Here is a 19,729-nt window from a genome sequence, read left to right on the forward strand (position 1 = left end):
GCTGGCCGTTTTCCCCTATGGTTTGCATAAATAAAATACTTTTTCAAGATAAGACCTTAGGTGGCAGGGTTTTAGCTGAGATAGAAGTCATCTTTACCCCAAAAGTTACCCCAAAAGTAACTTCTGAAAACTTAGCCTTTAAGGAAGGTAAAACCTTTAACAACACACTCCAATCGGATGTGCGTGTGACAAGAGGGCAACTTTAATCCAGACTCCTGGCTCATCCTAGGAGAGAAGGAAGATGAGCTATGGGGTGGCTAGCTCCCAGGAGGTGACACATTCATCAAAATGAATGGGTTATCCTCTCTGCTGTCGTCAGCCCGGCGTTCTCATGGACATGCCCTGGAAAGCATCCCTTGTGTTCTGTTTCTTGTCTTAGATTAAAAAGGTGGCCATCTACTTGTGCCGTAATAACACCATTCAGACCATGGAAGAGCTTCTGTTTGAGTTACAGCAGACGGAGCCGGTGAACCCCATCGTCCAGCACTGTGACAACCCGCCTTTCTACCGGTTCGCTGCCAGCAACAAGGCCTCCGCTGCCGCCTCCGGTAGGGGAGGGCGCTGGGGGGACACCTTGACCTGGGGCCTGGGCTTCCCTTTACGTAGGGCAGTGAAAGGATATGAGGATGTGGTTGTTACTCTTTCTTGTTCCTACATGTCCATTCATTGAAGAAGTGGCTCAGGGATGGCTGAGACTCTCAGCACACTGTCCAGTGGAGGAAATGATTTTTGTCAGGATAACTGACAGTCGAGAGCCCAGGACTCATAGGCCACGGAGCTTTTTACTTTAGGCTGAGCTTAGGGAGGACACTGTAGTCACTTAGAAGTCTCATTTCTGGACCCTCCTTCTCGTATCTGTGGTATTCCTGTGGCTTATATTCTGCCAGGGTTGACTAAAATGCCCCCTACCAGTATTACTGCTTTCAGTAAATTGGCCTCTTAGCATCATTTTATGAAATATATACCTCCCTAGCCAAATTCCTGGAAGCCGTCCTCCCTTCGATTTCCCTAACACCGTAACTGCCTTCAGACATCTCTCCTCCCTGGTCTCTTACACCCTGTGTGCCCTACACCCTCCTGCAGAGCTGTGTTCCTGGCCCAGGGATCAGGGGCTCTAGGTACTTGGAACTGCTTCGCTAACATTAGTTTAATAACTCCTGGACCCAGAGATGCTAACGCAGCCAACAGCAGGGCTGGCCACTACAAATAAGGTCGTTACCTAAGTAGCTGGGAAGAAGGGGTTTCAAGAATGTTGTAGCCTCACTTTCTAAGTGACTTAAGGAATTTGGTTTGACCTTAACAGATGTCTGGGATTCTCTGTTTCAGGGGCTTGGAAGATTGTTTAGAATGTCTGAGATTGTGCAGAAGATGTGAGGAATCTTTCAAACATGAGATTTTACAGGAAATCCTTTCCTGGAATTACTTGAGACTTGAGCTTGACCCCTTCACATGCATTTTTTTCCTATGTGTTTTTCCTTAATCCCATGTGCAGGAACCACCTCCAGCAGCAACACAGTGGTTGCCGGCCAGGACAGTTTCCCAGACGCCGAGGAGAACAAGATACTGAAAGAATCTGATGACAGGTCGGTGCACAAATTTGGCTTCATGTCCAGTTTAACCCTCGGCAATAGTCTATACCAAACATTAGTAACATTTGGGGGGGCTTCATAAATTTCACACAGACACACACGCACACAAATCCTTCTTGGTTTTTAAGAAACACAGGTTGACTTTTAGACTCTGCTCTGTTTGTCCCTAAAAATAACGATTTCTCCCTGAGCAAAGCCAGAGGAGAGAAGTAATAAGAGGGGTGTGGTTCTGGTGGCTGAAGCCCACTTACCCCAGGGCTTAATAAAAACCGCAAGTTATTCTGCTGGTGGTCACAGACCATCTGGAGTTGAAGGGAATTTCCATGTGAAACTGTCAAATCTGGTTCTTGAATGATTTCTTAGAGATACAGTAGTTGTCTTGAGGTGAGTTCTGTGAAACAGCATCATTCTTATTTTCCCTTTATTCTGTCACATCTTGGCTAACCAAGGGCACGGTCATCTCCTGCTAAAAGAAGTTTCATTCCCCTTCCCATTAACTCTTTAATGATAACATTTCTCTTGTCTCTGCTTTCACATTGCTTAGGAACCACTCGTAAGTAAGCAAAATCTGGATCACTGTTTTCTGTGGTTGATTGTGAAGAGCACAGAGACAAACCAAAAGAGATAAACAGGACTCATATTTAAAAATAAAAATTAGGAGTGGGGGAGGGTATGGCTCAGTGGCAGAGTGCATGCTCAGCACGCACAAGGTCCTGGGTTCAATCCCCAGTCCCTCCATTAACAATAATAATAAAAAAATTAAGATGTTACTCATGATGTTGAAAACTCTTCAGGCTGAGTACTTTCTAGTGAAAAGTAATGGGGAGCCCTTTCATTTAAGAAATTAGTAACAAGGATGAGGTACTCACAGACTCATACTGGAGAAAAATTAGTGGGTCAAATAATGAAAATAATTTATTTAGCCTGAAATGTCCCTGGACGCTTTGTAACCACCTCAGGATTTCATCCTGTGCACAGTGATACATCTCGGGCTACAGATGGAAGATTATCTGACACAGGGCTGGAGTTCTGAAAGTTCATTCTCTAATTCAGGCATTTATCAAATTCCTCACCATGTTCATCCCTGGCTGTCTGTGCTGCCTTCAGGCAGATGCTCACCCATATGCACTTGCCTTCAGATCAGAAGCTCTAACTCAGTAGATCATGAATTATAGACCTTTTCCTTTGTTCTCTAATAAAAGCCTTCCTTTCTCAAAAATGGATAAAGTTCTTCATACTCCATACATCAGTGACAGTACAAGATTATTAATTAAGGTGTTATTTTTTAATCTATATTTGCTAGCACTTTCTTTCAAAAAGTCCTAGTTTAAAAAAAAAGTCACATGCTTCTCTAAAGATATTTCTACTTTCTGGGGAAAGTGTTAATATTCTTTATCATTTACGTGTAGTCTAAATTTTTCATTTTAATTATACTAAGGGTAGAAAGGTGATACATTTCTGTATATTAACATCTCATTAGGAAGGCCCCTGTAGGACCAGGGTTCTGAGTGTCCTGCCTAAAGTTTCAGTGGTGGCCTTTAAAATGAAGAAGCCAGCTATCGCTGTAGCATCGAGACCGGGAAAAAATCAGTAAGAGGCTCACTTGTTTATCTCTTGCCGCCTTCTATCACTGCATCTCTGTTGGCCATTGGAAGGCTTGAAGCAGTTATGTACCAACATCTTTACATATTCATATCCATCTTATTCTTTCACACGGACTGTATCTATTTATCTACCTGTAGATAGATTAACTGATCATATTTACATATATATGGTGGTAGCTATATGAATATTCTGCCCCAAAGAGTACTACTGGGCTGTTGATCCTATATTCTACCTACACTGTTTTTGTATATATTCTATCTTTCCTTTGAAAGTAGACTGTGCCCTCAGCCTAAAATGCCTTTCTTACCTGCAGTCTCCTTATCACCTTCCTCCCTTTTGGACCCTGTCACGTGGATGTATGGCTACTTGTATACATGCTTGTGTCTCAACCACGAGATTTTAATTCTTAGGAAATGGAGATTAGAGAGCTCTTATCATAGTCCTATTCACAATGACTAGCCTGCTGTGCTTCCCAGAGCAATCGTTTTTTTAACTGGTTATTTAATATGTGAATGAAAGTTGGAGAAACAGCACAACCCGGGGTGAATAAGCCATCCAAACATCATCCAGCCCCCCTTTCTCCCTCTCTCTCGCTAACTCCATGACAGGACACAGTTATTTACTGGGTTCCTTACAATCCTTCTAGGTGAAGAGGCTACAGAGATAATCTTGGGCAGAAATACTGGCCTGGCTGCTGTGTGAGACAGCTCCTGGGGGTACTGGTCGCCAGAATGCGTCATTGGGCTCCAGGGGGCGCCGTGGAGCCACGCAAAGCAGCAGCCCTGATGTCATCTTCTTTGCAACTAGATTAATGGTTCTTGGATATAATCCAGAAATATTTCATAATACCATACCTACTGACAAAACATTCAGATAGCTTATAGTAAAAGAACCATTAAAACCAGGGTGAGAAAAGAAGAGTCAAGCTAGAAGGACAGTAGTTGTGTCAAAAGTCCTGACTGAGGAAAACTGCTAAAAGGCAGTATTAACCCAACCTTGAGTTCCTCCATAGCCAAAGTGAACAGAGGAAAAGATGGCAAGTTTTGTAACTTCCAGTGCAACAGAAGCCAAAAATGATTTGTCGGAAGCTGCTAAAAAAGTATCCCTAAGCTCTAGGAAGCATTTATCATGTAGTTTTTTTAATTAAAAACTAAAGTGAACACATATTTTTAATTAAAATAGCAGTTTGTAAAATATGCAAAAACAAACCCCATTAAGCATTTTTAACACATCAACCCTTAATAAAATCTTATTTTATATATCTGTAGTTCCATGAAAGGATTTTTCATAGGGAACTAATAGCAATAGACTTCAGCTATAAGTTTCTGGTGATTTATGTTGATAGAGGGGTAGAGATTAGTAATCCGCAGAAAGTTACCTGAGTATTAATTTGAGCAAAATCAGCAAGAGGAAACTTGGGAAAACATTTAGTCCTTTTCTAATTTTTCTCTTAGCAGAGCTATTTTTATGATACATTTCTGAGACAGGTACCTTTATATCAAAAGACTATTCAGTCTACTTCTTGGAATTCCTCTGGGACCTAGAACCCAAATTGTCTTCTTCAACCCAGGAAAGCAAAGGGAAATTACAGATTTTACTCTTGGGAATTGGTTTTTACTTTGTCTTTGCCAAGTGTGTACTTCACTGCACTTGGTCTCCATCTTCTCCAGAGTAAGAACAGTATGGAAGGGGCTCACTCCTCCCCTTCATCCTGGCCTCATGAACTTGACTCAGCACTCCTTGGGCTCTGTCTCAAAAGAGAAAGAAAAGAATTGCCATCTGTTCTGCAGTTCTCCCCTGCCTGGCCTTTCTGAGCATGATTGTAAATTTGACGTGTATCGCTCACAATTCCTGAGCATCTAGGAGGTCTGAGAAGCTCTCTGTCTGAGGAAATCTCCTGGGTGATTTTTTTTTTCATCATCCTGTTTTTGTCCCTTGTTGGATGATGCCTGGGCTCTGCGTATGCTGTAGATATCTTTGCATTTATCAGCATAAATACGATTGAAGAACTTCTCCATAAGGTTAATAAATAGGTTTGTCACTTTTCCAATTGCATAAGTACCAGTCTGACTGAGACGATTACATGGCCTGATTTGTGTGAAACGAAGCAGGTGGCCTCCATGTTCTGTTTTATCGGTTTGCAAAGTAATAGCCCAAAAGACATGAGAATGAAGAATGTCTGAAATATACAGTTGCTGGGGGAAAGATGGCTTGTCAGAACCACACACAGAAAGGCTGCCACAGATATCTACAAACTGAATGAAACCAAAGGCTTCGTCGTCATCATCATAGTCAGTACATTTCTGTTTTCAGCAAATCGAAACCACTGTTGCAGGGTTCTGAGGTTGTACATCTGGGACAAGGTAGCATCTTAACAGCAAACCCAGCATTTCTTCCTGAAACATCACTCCTTCTCCATACATTGGTGAGGACAGCTATAGCCCTGTATCTTCCAGTGTTCCAGAGGGAAATAGAGCGTTGATCTGCTATCATTTAGGGCAGAACACTCAGTTGGTAATATAGATAAAACCTGCTTTGTATTATTTTATATGAAATAAATATAGGCATACTATTTCACCCACACTTCCCTTCAGCCACTCCCATGCCTGACCTGATAGGTCTTTGGATCATAAGAATACTATTAAGAGAAAAGGCATTCTAGAAATCCAAAGTAGAAGAATAGTAATTAATACCTTGTCATTGCGTGGTGTCTTGAAGTTTTGGAAACATTCTCGCATCATTTCTTTTGATTCCCACAACAAGTAATAGTGAGGTGTTATTATTCCTTTTTGGCAGATATGGAAGCAGGGTCCCCAAGGAGGTAAAGGGTGACAGAGCTAGTGAGTGGGGCTCAGCCTGAGGTCACATGTGCCCCTTCTCGGAGGCAGCACGGCCGTCAAAGCTGCCCGGACCGCCGCCTTCCTCTGGCTGGCACTGAACAAGGTGCTCGGCCTCACTCATCCTCATTTGCAAAGTAAATAATGCTTATCTCAAAGATGAGTGACTGAGGTTAAATGAGATAATATGCATGAAGGTTTACTTGTAACCTTTTTTAGTTGTTGTTTCTTAAGCCACAGAAGAGACCAGTCTCTGGTTATGTTACACTTCGTAACACTTCAACTAGCACTTTTTCTAAAAACCCTCTGATCATTTTAAAGAAAACTTTAAAGCTGGGAAAGTCCAAACTTTGTTGTGAAACTTTTTTTGTGGATTTCCAGTTCTGTCTCCTTTCACTTACTCAGTCGTTCAGCCATTATTTCTTGACCACCTACCACGCACCTGGCTACCATATGAACAAAGGGTTCGTGTTATTCAGGGTCCTGCCCATTTTCTTCCCAAACAAATGTTCCAGTTTTCTAGTTTAATTCAAAGAGGAGCCTTGAAATGTTTATCTTTTCAAGGTTTGAATTTGTGCTCATGAGCAAAAGTGACCACCGGCTCTCTGGAGGACAAAAGGAGGGTTTTGTGTACACTGTTTACAGTGCGCTTTTAGGAGAAGCATCATCAGAGCTCACTGCCGAAAACCGTCACTGAAGAGTAGCATGTGTTTATGTGTAGCAGCACGTGTGCGTTTGTGTGTAGCACGTGTCAGTAGTTCACGATGGCTGCTCTTGTATTCGAAGGTTTAGTAACGTCATCAGAGCCCACACCCGTCTGGAGTCAAGATACAGCAATAGTTCTGGAGGGTCGTATGATGAGGATAAAAGTAAGTATCAGCAGGCGGTGGGGTTCCTGATGGGATGCAGGTGGTTGGAGGATGGAAAATGACTATCTTGGTTATTCTTGTTCTAATCACTAAAAAGGGGGCCCACAAATATTAAGCAGCCATGTCATCCAGCTATGCAAATGGGCAGAGAGTCAGCCTCTTATAAGTAAAAAAGAAGCCAAACAGTGCGTACATCAAAATTATAAAGCTTCAAGCTACTACCCAAACCCGTATGTTTATATTCTTGACACTTTTCCTTGGTAATGCAGTTGGGGAAAGAATAATAAGAAACTGTCCCATTAGAAAACAAACGTTGCGGGTCAATTTTCCAGTCTGTCCTGGGAGTGGACTTAACCTTTAAGCTTTGTGCGTCAGCTCAGCCAGGATAGATCTGTTTTCACATTGACTCTCTCAACAGCATAGTCTCAGTGGCCAAGTGAAACCCTCGCCAGACTGGGAGATAGAATTATCGCAGAAATGTCATTGTGCCTTGGGAAGTTAGGAAAACCGAAAAGGTCAGTGCATTCACTGATTTTGTTTAAGCCCTGGACAGGTTGTGTAGACACTGAGCAGGTAATGGGTGTTACTTGTTCACAAGTTACAGAAATTCTGGACCCAGGGAACACTCCCAGTGACATTTAGGTATGCTAAGGAAATTGGTCAACTATCTGGTAGAACTTATCTATCTGTTTTGGGGGAAGTCATAATATGATGATATTTCATGAGTTAGGTTCATTTTGTAAGTCAGTGCATTGGAGCTTTGTAGTGGTGGTTTTGAATTGTTCTGTTCTTATGGGAAATGTGCAGGGTGATTTAAGAGCTAAGTAGTTCTGATGACACATTTCAGCTGCCCTTACTTTACTTCTTAGTGCATAGATATGTAATTCTCTGCCATTCAAATTACCCATGGAAGGGATATCTAAAATCCATATATAATTGCCATACCGGGTTAAGTTTTATCTATGTCTCTATAAAACCTTTTTCTAGAACTGTCAGTATGAGGTCAAAAAATAAAAAAAGCTATTTGCAATTCCCCTCCTTTCTGTGTCCCATCTGGGGACTGTACCATCCAATCACCAATCAGTTGAATCTCGGGAGCACAGACCATTGGTCTAGGCAAGACTAGATTTTACAGTTGAGAAAAGTAGTGCCTGAGAAACAGAGAGTGTTGGTTCAAGAAAAGTCTAGTCCGTGTGCAGTATCTGGTAACGAAATCTGAGGGCAAATTAAATCATGAAAAGGTTAAGCAGTCATTTCCTGACTCCCCCAGAAGGTGACCAGCATGATGTAACAAAACATAACACTCTGTGAGGGTGAATTTTACCTTAGGGATATTGTTGTACTTTGGCCAGTTGATTTCTTCAAAGTGTGTCTCTTTGTTCTGGGTACAGGACACAGAGTTTGGTAGAAACACTGTAACATAGTAATAATCATTTTGAAAATACACCTTTAAAACCCTCTGGTATTAAAACTTCACATTTCTTATGTATTTTAAAATAGTAAATTTCAGAGAATAATTACAGCAAAATGAGATAATAATTGTAATTGTTATATAAACTCAGATCACTAACTTTAGGGACAAAAAGGAAAAGTAATAGAAGTATTTATAAAGGGAAAGAAAAACTAATGTGATTGCAGTTAAGGCATAAAAAGTAGTCTAGTATTATCATTATGGCCTCTGTTTTACCTAGAGATGTTTCTAAATTTGTTGTACTAGCATAAATAGCTTTAATGGGAAATTTTTGGTATAAAATTTGAATTTGATTGAGTCATGTGTCAGTAATATTCTTCACATGGTTACTGATAATGACCAGAGAAGTCAGAGTTCACAGTGTGGAGTTTGGGCATTGAGAGCTCAAGTTTTAAATTACTCATAAAAGAAAATGAATTCAAGCTACTTAAACAGATCCTCCTCACAGAAAAGTCCATAAAATACATGCTAAGATCCTTTTCCAGACACTCAAGTGATAGTACTTGACTTTGGCTGTCTTACGAAGCAGCATGTCTGGCGGGGCAGGAGTTCCCGCAGGACTTTGGTAACGGGTCCTCCCTGATGCGTTTTGGTTCCAGCTACCCAGTGATGGATGGAGCTTATGCCACGAGAGAGGCAAAGATTAGTAGGCTCAGTTCCAAAGCCTTATGGCCAGGCATCTGGTATATGTTAAGGGCAGTTATTTCCTCCCTGAATTCCTGAGGGTTTCAGCGGAGGCGAGGAGACTTTAAGAAGGGCTTAGGAGAGACCTCGTGGCCCAGTGCTTCGTAGTCTGGGTTTATCTAAAAAAGGATGGTGTGGCACCCTCTTAAATGTATTCTCTATTTTAAAAACCATACCACCTTGAGTAGAATGGACACGCAAACTGATTTCGATCTGGCCTATAAAGTAATTTTCTACCAATATTATGTAAACTTTTTTTTTTTCAAAACTGCTTAAAAATATCTGGATTATTTTCCAAGGCCATATGCTCCTGGATGTAGTTGGATCCCCACAACAGGGACCCAGCTAGTTAAGATGGGTAGCAGCTGAGTCACAGTGGTTTATGCCTAACTGTAGAAAACCAGTTTTAGATCAGCTTAATCCTTCTCAACACATTTTTGCTGGATTGAATATATATCTGAGAACATTAATGAAACGAAAAAATAGCATATCCTTCCCTAACAGGAAAGGATTTCCTAACAGAAATTTCACAAGGATCTTTTTTTTTTTTTAATTCTTCAGTCTTCTCCCATTTTTGCTCTTCTTTCAAGTTTTATTGTAAAGTAACTAGTTACTTAGAAGTGCAGTTTGCAACTAACTTATCCTGGTTGCTTATTCAAGAAGTTAATTTGCTAAAAGTGAGACATCCTGTAGGTAGTTTACTGAATGGACTAAGCTGAGTGACTCTTACACTCATTTTCAATTTTTTTCTGGGCTAAGGCGGTGGCCAGGCTTCATGGTGTGGAATGACAGGGGTCTCCTCGGTCACTTGCTGGTGTGTTAGAGCCCGCAGTCACTTTCCGAGGTGACTCCTGGTCTTCCTCCTGGAGTTCACATCCCGGGAGCAGTGGGCTATACTTGGGTTTCGTGCCCCACTGTGTTTGGAGCCCCAATTTCCACAACAGGAAGGCTGCCTCTCCACTAACTCTGCTAACGTTAGGACCAGCATTCTCCACAGGACCGGCAGCACCAAATCAGCCACCTCGCACTACCTTCAAAGTGTAACCAAGAAAAACTGCATTTTGGAGAAATTGCCCAAGGTGATGTAATACCTCCTTCCCCTTGATACACTAGAACCTCTCCCAGGATTGAGCCAGCTTGTCTGAAGACATATACGTGGATCATATTATGTGGCCCCAAAGCGTAACTGCTTGTCTCGGGTGCCACTGGCCTATATTGAGAGCATGATAGGAAATAACTCCATGAGATTTGTTGCTGTGCTTATTTTAAAGATATTTTGTTGAGGAAATTTGTTAATTCATTAAAAAAAATATGCATCGATCGCCTACTACGTGCCAGATACTGCTCTCGCTACTAGGGAAACAACACTGAACAAAACAGAGGAAGTCCTGCTCTCGTGGGGCTTGTGTTAGAGCGGGGAGGCGGTCGGTGCCGGAGAATCTGGGCCAGGGAGGAAACTAAAGCAGGACGAGGGGAGAGAACGCAGTTGGGGATGGGGGTGGGTTTTAAATACAGTGGTCACGGAAATTCTCTATGATAAAGTGACGCTTCAGCAGCGACTCGAATGGAGTAAAGGGGGAGCCGCGCAGCCATCGGGGAAGAACACTGCAGCCACGGGGGACCAGTGGGACGGAGCCTGGCCAGGTCACGGAACAGCAAGCAAGCCAGGGTGACAGTGCAGTAGGAGATAAGCCAGGAGAGTGACAGGAGGAGGGTCTTGTCAGGCCTGCAAGGCCATGGTGTGGATTTGGGGTTTCCTTTTGAGTGTGAAGGGGAGCCACTGGAGAGTGGAAAGCAGAGAAGGGGACTTGAATGAGCTTCTGTTTTAAAAGGATGGTTCTGGCCACTCTGTAGAGAATAACCTCTAGAGGGGCAAGGATGGAAGCAGGGAGACAGCAGGTGGCTCTGACTCCTATGAGAGATGGTGATGGCTCAGCCTAGGATAATAGGGAGACGGTGAAAAGCAGTCACATCCTGGATACGTTTTGAAGTAGAGCTCACTGACTATGTTGATGGTGGCAAGTTACTTAACCTTAGTGTCCCCTCTATAAAGTAGGGATAACCGGTACCTCTGATGGGGCTACTAATACGTGAAGTGTGTAGACCAGTGCCTGGCATAAAGCACGCGCTCTCTGTGTTCTGATGGTGTAGAATGGTCAGTTTATTACTACTCACATATCGTTGCCATCATCATGAGTAGCAGTTGGGTGTGAGGTAAGAGAGAAGTCAGGGAGGAGTCCTGAGCACGCTGGAAATACGGAATTGCATTTTACTGAGAGAGGGAGATTAGAGAAAGAGCAGTTTGTCCCGGCAATGCGAATTCACGTGATTTCATGGTTTTCTTTTTGCGTATCTGTATTTTCCATCACTCTCTAATGAATAACTATAAATTAGGGACCCAAGAAATAAAGGGATGGAAGAAACTTAATCAAGTAATTCTACCCGTTTGATCATATAATTTCACACTCACCAAATGGAATGGTTAGAAAGTTATTTTTACAAGCATGAATTTGTAAGTTTCCTTCTAAAAAGTCAAGTAGGGAAAACAAAAATCTTCTCTCCCTGAAAATAAAGCCCTCTTGCCTCTCTCGTGCTGCAGATGACCCAATTTCTCCCTATACGGGCTGGCTGCTGAGCATCACAGAGACCAAACAGCCGCAGCCCTTACCCATGCCGTGTACCGGAGGGTGCTGGGCCCCCCTGGTTGACTACCTCCCAGAGACCATCACACCACGGGGGCCACTGCACAGGTGAGTAGCATGTACAGGTAGAGGGAAATGACCACTTAGCTTTGACGGGACTTTTCTTCCTATGAAAACAGAAACTTATTCCAGGTCCCATCAAATGAAATGCTCTTTGACATCAGAGAGAACACGCATGACTTAACTGCAGCTCTCAGCGTACGGGCAGAGTTTGGTTGAATATTAACCAGTGCGCACAGCTGCCTGTAGCCCTTTGAAATTTTCCCTGATGTAATCTTGGTATGGGTATTCATTCTGTTATGCTTTTTAAATTTTGAGCCACTTGAAGACAGAGCCCTGGCCTTCTATTTCTCTTCATCCCACAGCGCTTACTGCCTAGAGACAGGTAGACTCTGCATTCTATGATTAGCTCAACTGATGTTTCTTCTGCTTGTAGAACTCTGTGCTCTGCCAGAAGTTAAGCTCCATGTCCCTGGAATAAAGGTTTTACGTAATTCTTCAACGAGGCTTAAGAGTTGGATTTCATTGTGGCTTAATGATCTAACAGTATATTTTCATCCTCTTCAGAAGTTGCATTAATGTCATCATTTCATTGACTAGGTGCAATATTGCTGTGATTTTTATGACTGAGATGGTGGCGGATCACAGTGTAAGAGAAGACTGGGCTCTTCACCTCCCATTATTGCTCCATGCTGTCTTCTTAGGTAAGACTTGATCGAATAGGAATTCTAGCCAATAGGGTCAAAAACCTATAGCAGTAATCCATAGAGCTTTCCTTTTACACTGACATCCTGCTTTTCCCCATGTCTGCAACATCTAGTCTCTTCTGGTTTTCACTGTCTTTTTGTGACATCTTTAAAATTTCAGTTGACCAGTCACTGTTTAAACTTGCTGATTACCGCAGTATAGAGTGGTACCTCGCTCATGCTATTACTCTAAAGATATCCAAGACAAGTTGGGCCTCTTTGAGGGTCTTTGGTCAGAAGTGATAAATTTAAAGTCATGAGTGAAGCCAATTTGGAAAAAAGTATGGAGATTCCTCAAAAGACTAAAAATATACTTACCATATGATCCAGCAATCCTACTTCTGGGTATACATCTGGAGGAAACTCTAATGCGAAAAGATACATGCTCCCCAATGTTCATAGCAGCACTATTTACAACAGCCAAGACATGGAAACAACCTAAATGTCCATTGACAGCTGACTGGTTAAAGAAGTTGTGACATATTTATATAATGGAATACTACTTAGCCATAAAAAGGAATAAAGTAATTGCATTTGCAGCAACATGGATGGGCCTGGAGACTGTCAGTCTAAGTGAAGTAAGCCAGAAGGAGAAAGAGAAATACCATATGATATCACTCATATGTGGAATCAAAAAAAAAAGGACACTATGAACTCATCTACAAAATAGAAACAGACTCGCAGACATAATAAACAATCTTATGATTACCAGAGAAAGGGGGTAGGAAGGGATAAATTAGGAGTTTGAGACTTACAAATGTTAGCCACTATGCATAAAAATAGATTTTTAAAAAGTTTCTTCTGTATAGCACAGGGATCTGTGTTCAATATCTTGTAATAACCATTAATGAAAACAAATATATGTATGTATATGCATGACTGGGACATAGTGCTGTACCCCAGAAATTGACGCACTGTGATTGACTGCACTTCAATTAATAATAATAATAATTTTTAAAAAAACAAAGCCATGAGAGACAGTCAGTGCAGAGAGGAAGAAGATAGAGCACAGTGGGCCTAGCAATGAGATTTTAAAATACCCAAGTTGTAGAGCGAAAAAATGGAGAGAGGAACCAAGCAGGGAAACTCAGAAGTCCAGTTAGAAATAGAATGAGAATCCTTCAGTAACAGGGAGAGCCAGGGAGGAGACTGTCTCAGGAAGGAGGAATGCTAACCATGTCAGATGCTACAGGGAGGTCAGGAAAAGTCCACCTGTCAGCATTTTACAAGAACGTTTGATTTAAGGAATAAAACATTTTATTTTCCCTAAGCCCAGCTTCTTTATGTCAGTAACACAAACAATAACAAAGAAAACTAAACATTCTTTGAACGTGTTCCTGGCGGGTGTCTTGGAATCCTTACTATCCCTGGAATCTGAACGAGCTGAAGATTTGTTTATACTAAGAGATTCCGCCGTTTTGTTCCAGGTTTGGACCATTACCGGCCTGAAGTCTTTGAACACAGCAAAAAATTGCTTCTTCACCTCCTGATTGCCCTCTCCTGCAACAGCAGTTTTCACGCCATTGCTTCTGTGCTCCTGCAGACTCGAGAGATGGGGGAAGCTAAGACCCTGACAGTTCAGCCAGCCTACCAACCTGAGTATCTCTACACAGGTAACCAGAGGAGCGACAGGGAGCCCACGACAGAGTCACAAACATGAAGATAGCTAGAGATGTCACTGGAGCCCAAATTAACTCTTCTAAGTGCTGTTAACTCTCCCCCAACTTTCAAAGTGATAGAATAACAGCGCGGTAAACCTGCGCCATTTCACTTGATGTCAACATGCCTCTCAGAATCCTTCTTCATTAGTTAATATTTTCAAATAGATGTTTTAAATTATTATCATGATTGCTGTTTCATAAATATGTTCCATAAGTACACTCCTATTGTTGCGTTGGAAATGAAAATGTCCGTTGGCCAAGAGTATCAGTCTGGAACCCTGAAGAAGGAGAATGCAGAAAACAGGGCTTGTCCTCATCACCTTAAGGGCAGGCATTGCCAAGGTGCCAGATGTTTCACTACGTACCTTCTGGTTCCCCTGAAGGGATCTGTTAAATGACTGACTTCTCTGGAAGACACCATTAGTGGAAGTCTATTAAAAATCATTGCTGTTCTGAAACCAAAAATTTCTTCTTAGAAATGAGAACAGAAAGCATTAGCTGAGTCAAAGAAATTACTCTATTGTGTCCAGCTACTCAAAACTTTCCCAAAGGGGCTGACCAGCCGTTTTCATTTAGAACCAGAATGTGTAAAATATCTTAAAATGATGATGAACTAGCAGAGTCCTGGAGCTACTTTTCTTTACCTAATTATTTTGTCCATCACATTGGCACTGGGTTATGGTATGGTGTTTCATGTGTTACCACGTACTTCCTTCACTTGAAAGGAAGGACCTTTTATTCCCCGCTTGTGCTCTGCCCTGTCTTGTCTTCTGATGGATGCAAAAGTCACATATTTCTTTGGAGAACAAATCTGAAGTCGTTAACTCTGAGACGTAGGGACTACTGACCTCCTCTTTATTTTGAACCAAGCTACACTTAATCGATATTAATCCATCAGTAGCCTCTCAGAGACACAAAACTATTACAGACGCTTAGTTAAAAAACTGAAGACTCTGGCTGTCCTAACTCCCCAGGATAGGGATGTATTCCGTTAAGCACATGGCCTTAGAGTGAGAAAATTGTAGTCTCTGTTAAGCTGTGGATCTCTGAGTGTCTCAGTTTCGCATTCACTCTACTACTGATGTGGCATTAAGTGGTTTAGAGTGGGGATTTACAAAGCAAAACCAAACACAACATACTATAGACAAGACAAAAAATAGCCAAAAAATTTGGATAGCTGAAATGATTGAATCTGTGGTTCACATGGACTGAGTGTACAAAAAGTTTGAGAATCATCTACTGTTTATAAACATTTGTTAACTATTTATTGAGTATCCCGTTTCAACTATAGTTGCTTTCAAATCCATACTAAAAACCTATGTGATAAAAATTATTATCTTCATATTATTTTAATAGGAAGCTGAGGTACAGAGAAGTTACATGACTCCCTGAGATCACACAGTAGATGGCAGAGATAATATTCAGACCCAGGGCTTCTTTCTTCTCATTTAACGTATCTGTCAAACATACCAGAACCATGGACTTTTTCTGTTATTGAGTAGGAGAAAAGGGATGGTCATGGGTATGTATTTTCAGACCCACAGCCCACCCACCCAGAGATGTAGAATGCTAACTGTAGTATTCGCTTACCTATTTCTTTGACTGCTTTGAAACATACTTTATTAAAAATATATTAATATACACATAATATTTACAATTCTGGGCACATTTACTCATAACATTATGTGTAACTTACTCATCGCCGTTCGGTGCTGGTATCCTCAAAATTGGTATCGTTTCACTCAGTTAAGTAGTCTATTATCCAGGTATAATTTACTAACAGCGCCCTTGGGTCCAAGTGTTTAGTAGTGGACCATTCATCAGCCTGTGCATGTGTGCGTGCATGCACCCACAGACACGCACACTCTTGTTTGCAGAAAGCATCAATTAAAACCCCAGAGTAGAAAATAGCAGATGACCTTCTATTACCAAGTGTGCTCTAGTTTACACAGCAGTGCAGCAATTCCATAAGCAGAGAAAAGAATATCAGTCTTGTTTAATCATAGCCATAGTCAAAATCAAGTGTTTTTTCCAAAAAATTTAAATAACTAGACACTTCTGTATGCGCACCTGACCTCATTAAGTGCGTGGCCTGCACACTCCACCTTGACCTTGTCTCCCACCAGGTGGCTTTGACTTCCTGAGAGAGGACCAGTCATCCCCAGTGCCAGACTCGGGGCTGAGCTCCAGTTCCACCTCCTCTAGCATCAGCCTTGGGGGCAGCAGCGGGAACCTCCCACAGATGACCCAAGAGGTGGAAGATGTGGATGCAGCTGCCGAGACGGACGAGAAGGCAAACAAGCTCATTGAGTTTCTGACGACCAGGTAATGAGGGGTCGGGAGATAGGCCGCTGTTTTCAGGTCCATCTTTGGAAAAGTGACATCACTCTAAAACCACACAGATGGAAGAGTGGGCCAGAAGTTCCAGCAGAGCCTTCTTTCTCTTCTGAATTGTGTCTGCTGGAGTCTGCATACCAGGCAGACACCGGTAGACGTTGTCTAAGAGCCCACTTACGTCACAGTTGAGGGGCAAGGAGATTTCCTAATACAGTAACCACACAGCAGATGGAGGGAGGAGACAGTAGCACCCCGAGGTGAGCATGACGTTAATCATCTATAGGGCTGCCAGGATCTGGGAGTTCTGAGACTCGGCACAGAACATCACTCTGGAAACCAAAGATAGGGGCTGTGGTTGACCCAGAGGGGACCACTGTCTGCTCATCTGGTCCAAGGAATTATTTATAAATGGCAGTCAGAAACCAGAAACAATATGACGTATGATGGGAAAGGAATCAAACTAATAATAAATCAAAAGTAAGAAAAACTGTGAGCCATCCTGTTTTTCCAGGTTTTCTGGTTCTTCTTGTGAACACTTGAGCTTGTAAGGTTTCTGAATCTCTAGTTCCCTGAGGTCTGGTATTTGTATAAACACACGCTTACCTGTGACCTGGGGTGTGCTGTCCTTCCTCTGTGAGTTAAGTCCTGGAAGTCTAGTCTACATGTGTGTTTGTTACCTAGGACCTTACATGATTTTTCTTTCTTCAACTAAGGTTATCAATGCAAAAAGTAAAAAGAGAGTGTTTCCTTTTTTTACTTAATGATTTAGGGTGTTCTGTGCAGCACTCAGCTCAGTACAGGATTTAGTGTACAGGACGCTCAGGAAGGGGGCTGATGGTGCCTCCATGCAGGGTCCCTCAGAGACCTGACTGGTTTGTGCAGAAGAAGGTTACTGTCACCGCTCACGGCTGTCAGTGCCACGTGCTGGGAAGGGCGTTCTCTGAAATTCTCACACCTGGCTCCATCCCGTTCTCACGTTGTTAAAAAACAGATAAGAGAGATTGCATCTTCAATTTGGTTCTGCTGTGTCTGGCAAGCTAATGAAGTGATCCTAATAAAAGCATTACCTCTGCAAATTCTACAATGTATAAATTGAGTCTGTGTCTAAATCTGTATTTTATTTAACTTGTTATATCATTCTATCTAACACGTACATAGCACCTATTATATGCCAAACTCTGTCATGGTGAATTGAGAGGTTTTAATTTTGCAGGGTTTTAAGTTTGTAAAACATAAGAAAAAGTATGTCTGTCAATTAGCTAAATCTGTTTTGAGTATGCTCTTAAGCCTTATAAGACTGAAATTTACCAACAAATTAATAAGTAAAAATTTAAAAACGTATGTTGCCCCTTTGGAGTTGGAATTGTGTATATCGTTTTAAAAATGCAAAAGGATAGTTACATTTTTGATATTTTGTGTGTTTTCTTGAAGGGCATTTGGTCCACTTTGGTGCCATGAGGACATCACGCCCAAAAATCAGAATTCAAAGAGTGCTGAACAACTCACTAACTTTCTACGTCATGTTGTGTCCGTGTTTAAAGATTCCAAATCAGGTACTTTTCCTACTTCCCCAAATCCCACTGTCAGCATTTTTCCATCATGGAGCTCATCCTCCCCATATAACTACACACCATTACGTCTGTCTATTTGTCTGTCTGTCTAGCTATACATACATATATATACACACACATACATACAGATATACTTGTATTTGTGTGTATATATAATCCTGCATTTGGCATCAGTAGGAAAGGAAAATTCACAGGGGAGTTTTGAAGCTTTTTCAGATGTCCTAGCTGAATGATAGCTAATGCCCCATATACTTGGGTTCCATTCTACCAGATAATCTCCCCCAAATCACTCTTCTTGCTTCTTTTACTTCACTAGAATTAAACTGTACCAATATTAATTTTATTTAAAGAAGGCCATGCATGAGAAACAAATCTTATTCATTGACTGTGATTAGACTCAACTGTGAGAAACTGTCAGCCTTGCAAACTGGTTTTAAAAAAAATTTTGTGATAAATGTTTTGCCAACAGGTCCTGTGCCAGTGACCACTCAGTATTCTAAACACTGTGTGATTCTAATTTAGACTACAGCAGCATCATAATATTTAAGCCTTTAGCTGAATTCCATTCAGATTCAACTTGGCCTGGGCTGATATGTGTGTGAAATTTAAGTTTGGTTCCTCAGCACGATACAGCAGAGATCCCTGCCTTTGTTCACACAGCAGGCTGACCATAGTAAATACCGCTTGCCAGCTCTCCTGGCTGCTCTGTTAATTGGCACGTTTTTCACAGTTTAAAACATTCCAGATTAGCCACTTCTCCTTTCATTGTCAGGGGATGCTTACTGAAAAACAAGACATACTGGTAAACCAAAATAGGAAAGGAGTTCCAGGAATAGGGCTGTCATTTCTTGTTTTGAGTTTCTACTTCAGAACTTCTTTGAAATATTAAGACCTTTTATACTGGTATTTCCCCCACTTAAAAGTCACATGGTAGCCCAAAGGAAGAAATTTACTGTTTGCATATGAACTATTCATTTCTCTAAAAGTCTTGATTGTATGAAGATACTAAAAATGAGAAAACAGTTGACTGCCTTACAGTGTATTCTCAACGGATGCTTCAGGCTGCTTAGAGTCTAAATCTTTTCATACCTTGCCCAAGATGTTTTTACCCACTACAACTTCTTTGTACATTGCCGCTTTCTGCCTGTTCCCAGTGTAGTACAGTAAGATGTATTCCAGGAAACACTCGTGTTAGTCAGGGTAGCAGGAACAACCCTCGCAGCTCAGAGACCTAACACAGTAGGCCGTTTCTGGATCATGTAAACAGTTTCATGCGAACGTTTGGCCAGCAGCCTTCCACCTGGTGCTTCAGGGACCATCCACCCTGCGGCCCTGCCACCCCCGAGGCTCAGAGGCCCCCACTTGACCCTGTCGCGCGGGCGGAGGAGGAGAGCGCGTGGAGGAGACTCGGGGGAGCTCACGTGCCGGCCTCGAACGCGCGTTCCCGCGCTTCTTCCCGCACTGCGTGGCCGGGGCTCAGGGGCCGCACTGACAGCAAAGAGGGCCGGGACACGTGGGTTCACTGTGTGATGGGAGAAGCACGATGCCACCTGTTATGTAGCTTTTCCCGAAGGATGTTGTCGCGGCGGGGGAGGGGTCTGCGGTCCGACTAGTACAGTTCTAGCGTTGTGATTTAAATCAGCCTCTGGTCATTGTC

The 19,729-nt window shown here is 42.1% G+C and overlaps 1 protein-coding gene across 7 annotated transcripts in view; it reads left to right on the forward strand.

The window, feature by feature from the left end:
- FRY (FRY microtubule binding protein) overlaps nucleotides 1-19,729 on the forward strand; it is a 361,526-nt gene that overhangs the window by 290,700 nt on the left and 51,097 nt on the right. For all 7 annotated transcript variants that reach the window (XM_074378020.1, XM_045514136.2, XM_074378016.1 and 4 more), the window contains 8 exons: nucleotides 380-548; nucleotides 1,493-1,583; nucleotides 6,818-6,900; nucleotides 11,655-11,805; nucleotides 12,358-12,461; nucleotides 13,931-14,116; nucleotides 16,291-16,489; nucleotides 17,933-18,054. In XM_074378020.1, the coding sequence (XP_074234121.1) occupies nucleotides 380-548; nucleotides 1,493-1,583; nucleotides 6,818-6,900; nucleotides 11,655-11,805; nucleotides 12,358-12,461; nucleotides 13,931-14,116; nucleotides 16,291-16,489; nucleotides 17,933-18,054 (1,105 nt within the window). The remainder of the gene's footprint in view (nucleotides 1-379; nucleotides 549-1,492; nucleotides 1,584-6,817; nucleotides 6,901-11,654; nucleotides 11,806-12,357; nucleotides 12,462-13,930; nucleotides 14,117-16,290; nucleotides 16,490-17,932; nucleotides 18,055-19,729) is intronic.

This window comes from Camelus bactrianus, chromosome 14, assembly GCF_048773025.1.
Source record: "Camelus bactrianus isolate YW-2024 breed Bactrian camel chromosome 14, ASM4877302v1, whole genome shotgun sequence".
Lineage (NCBI taxonomy): Eukaryota > Metazoa > Chordata > Mammalia > Artiodactyla > Camelidae > Camelus > Camelus bactrianus.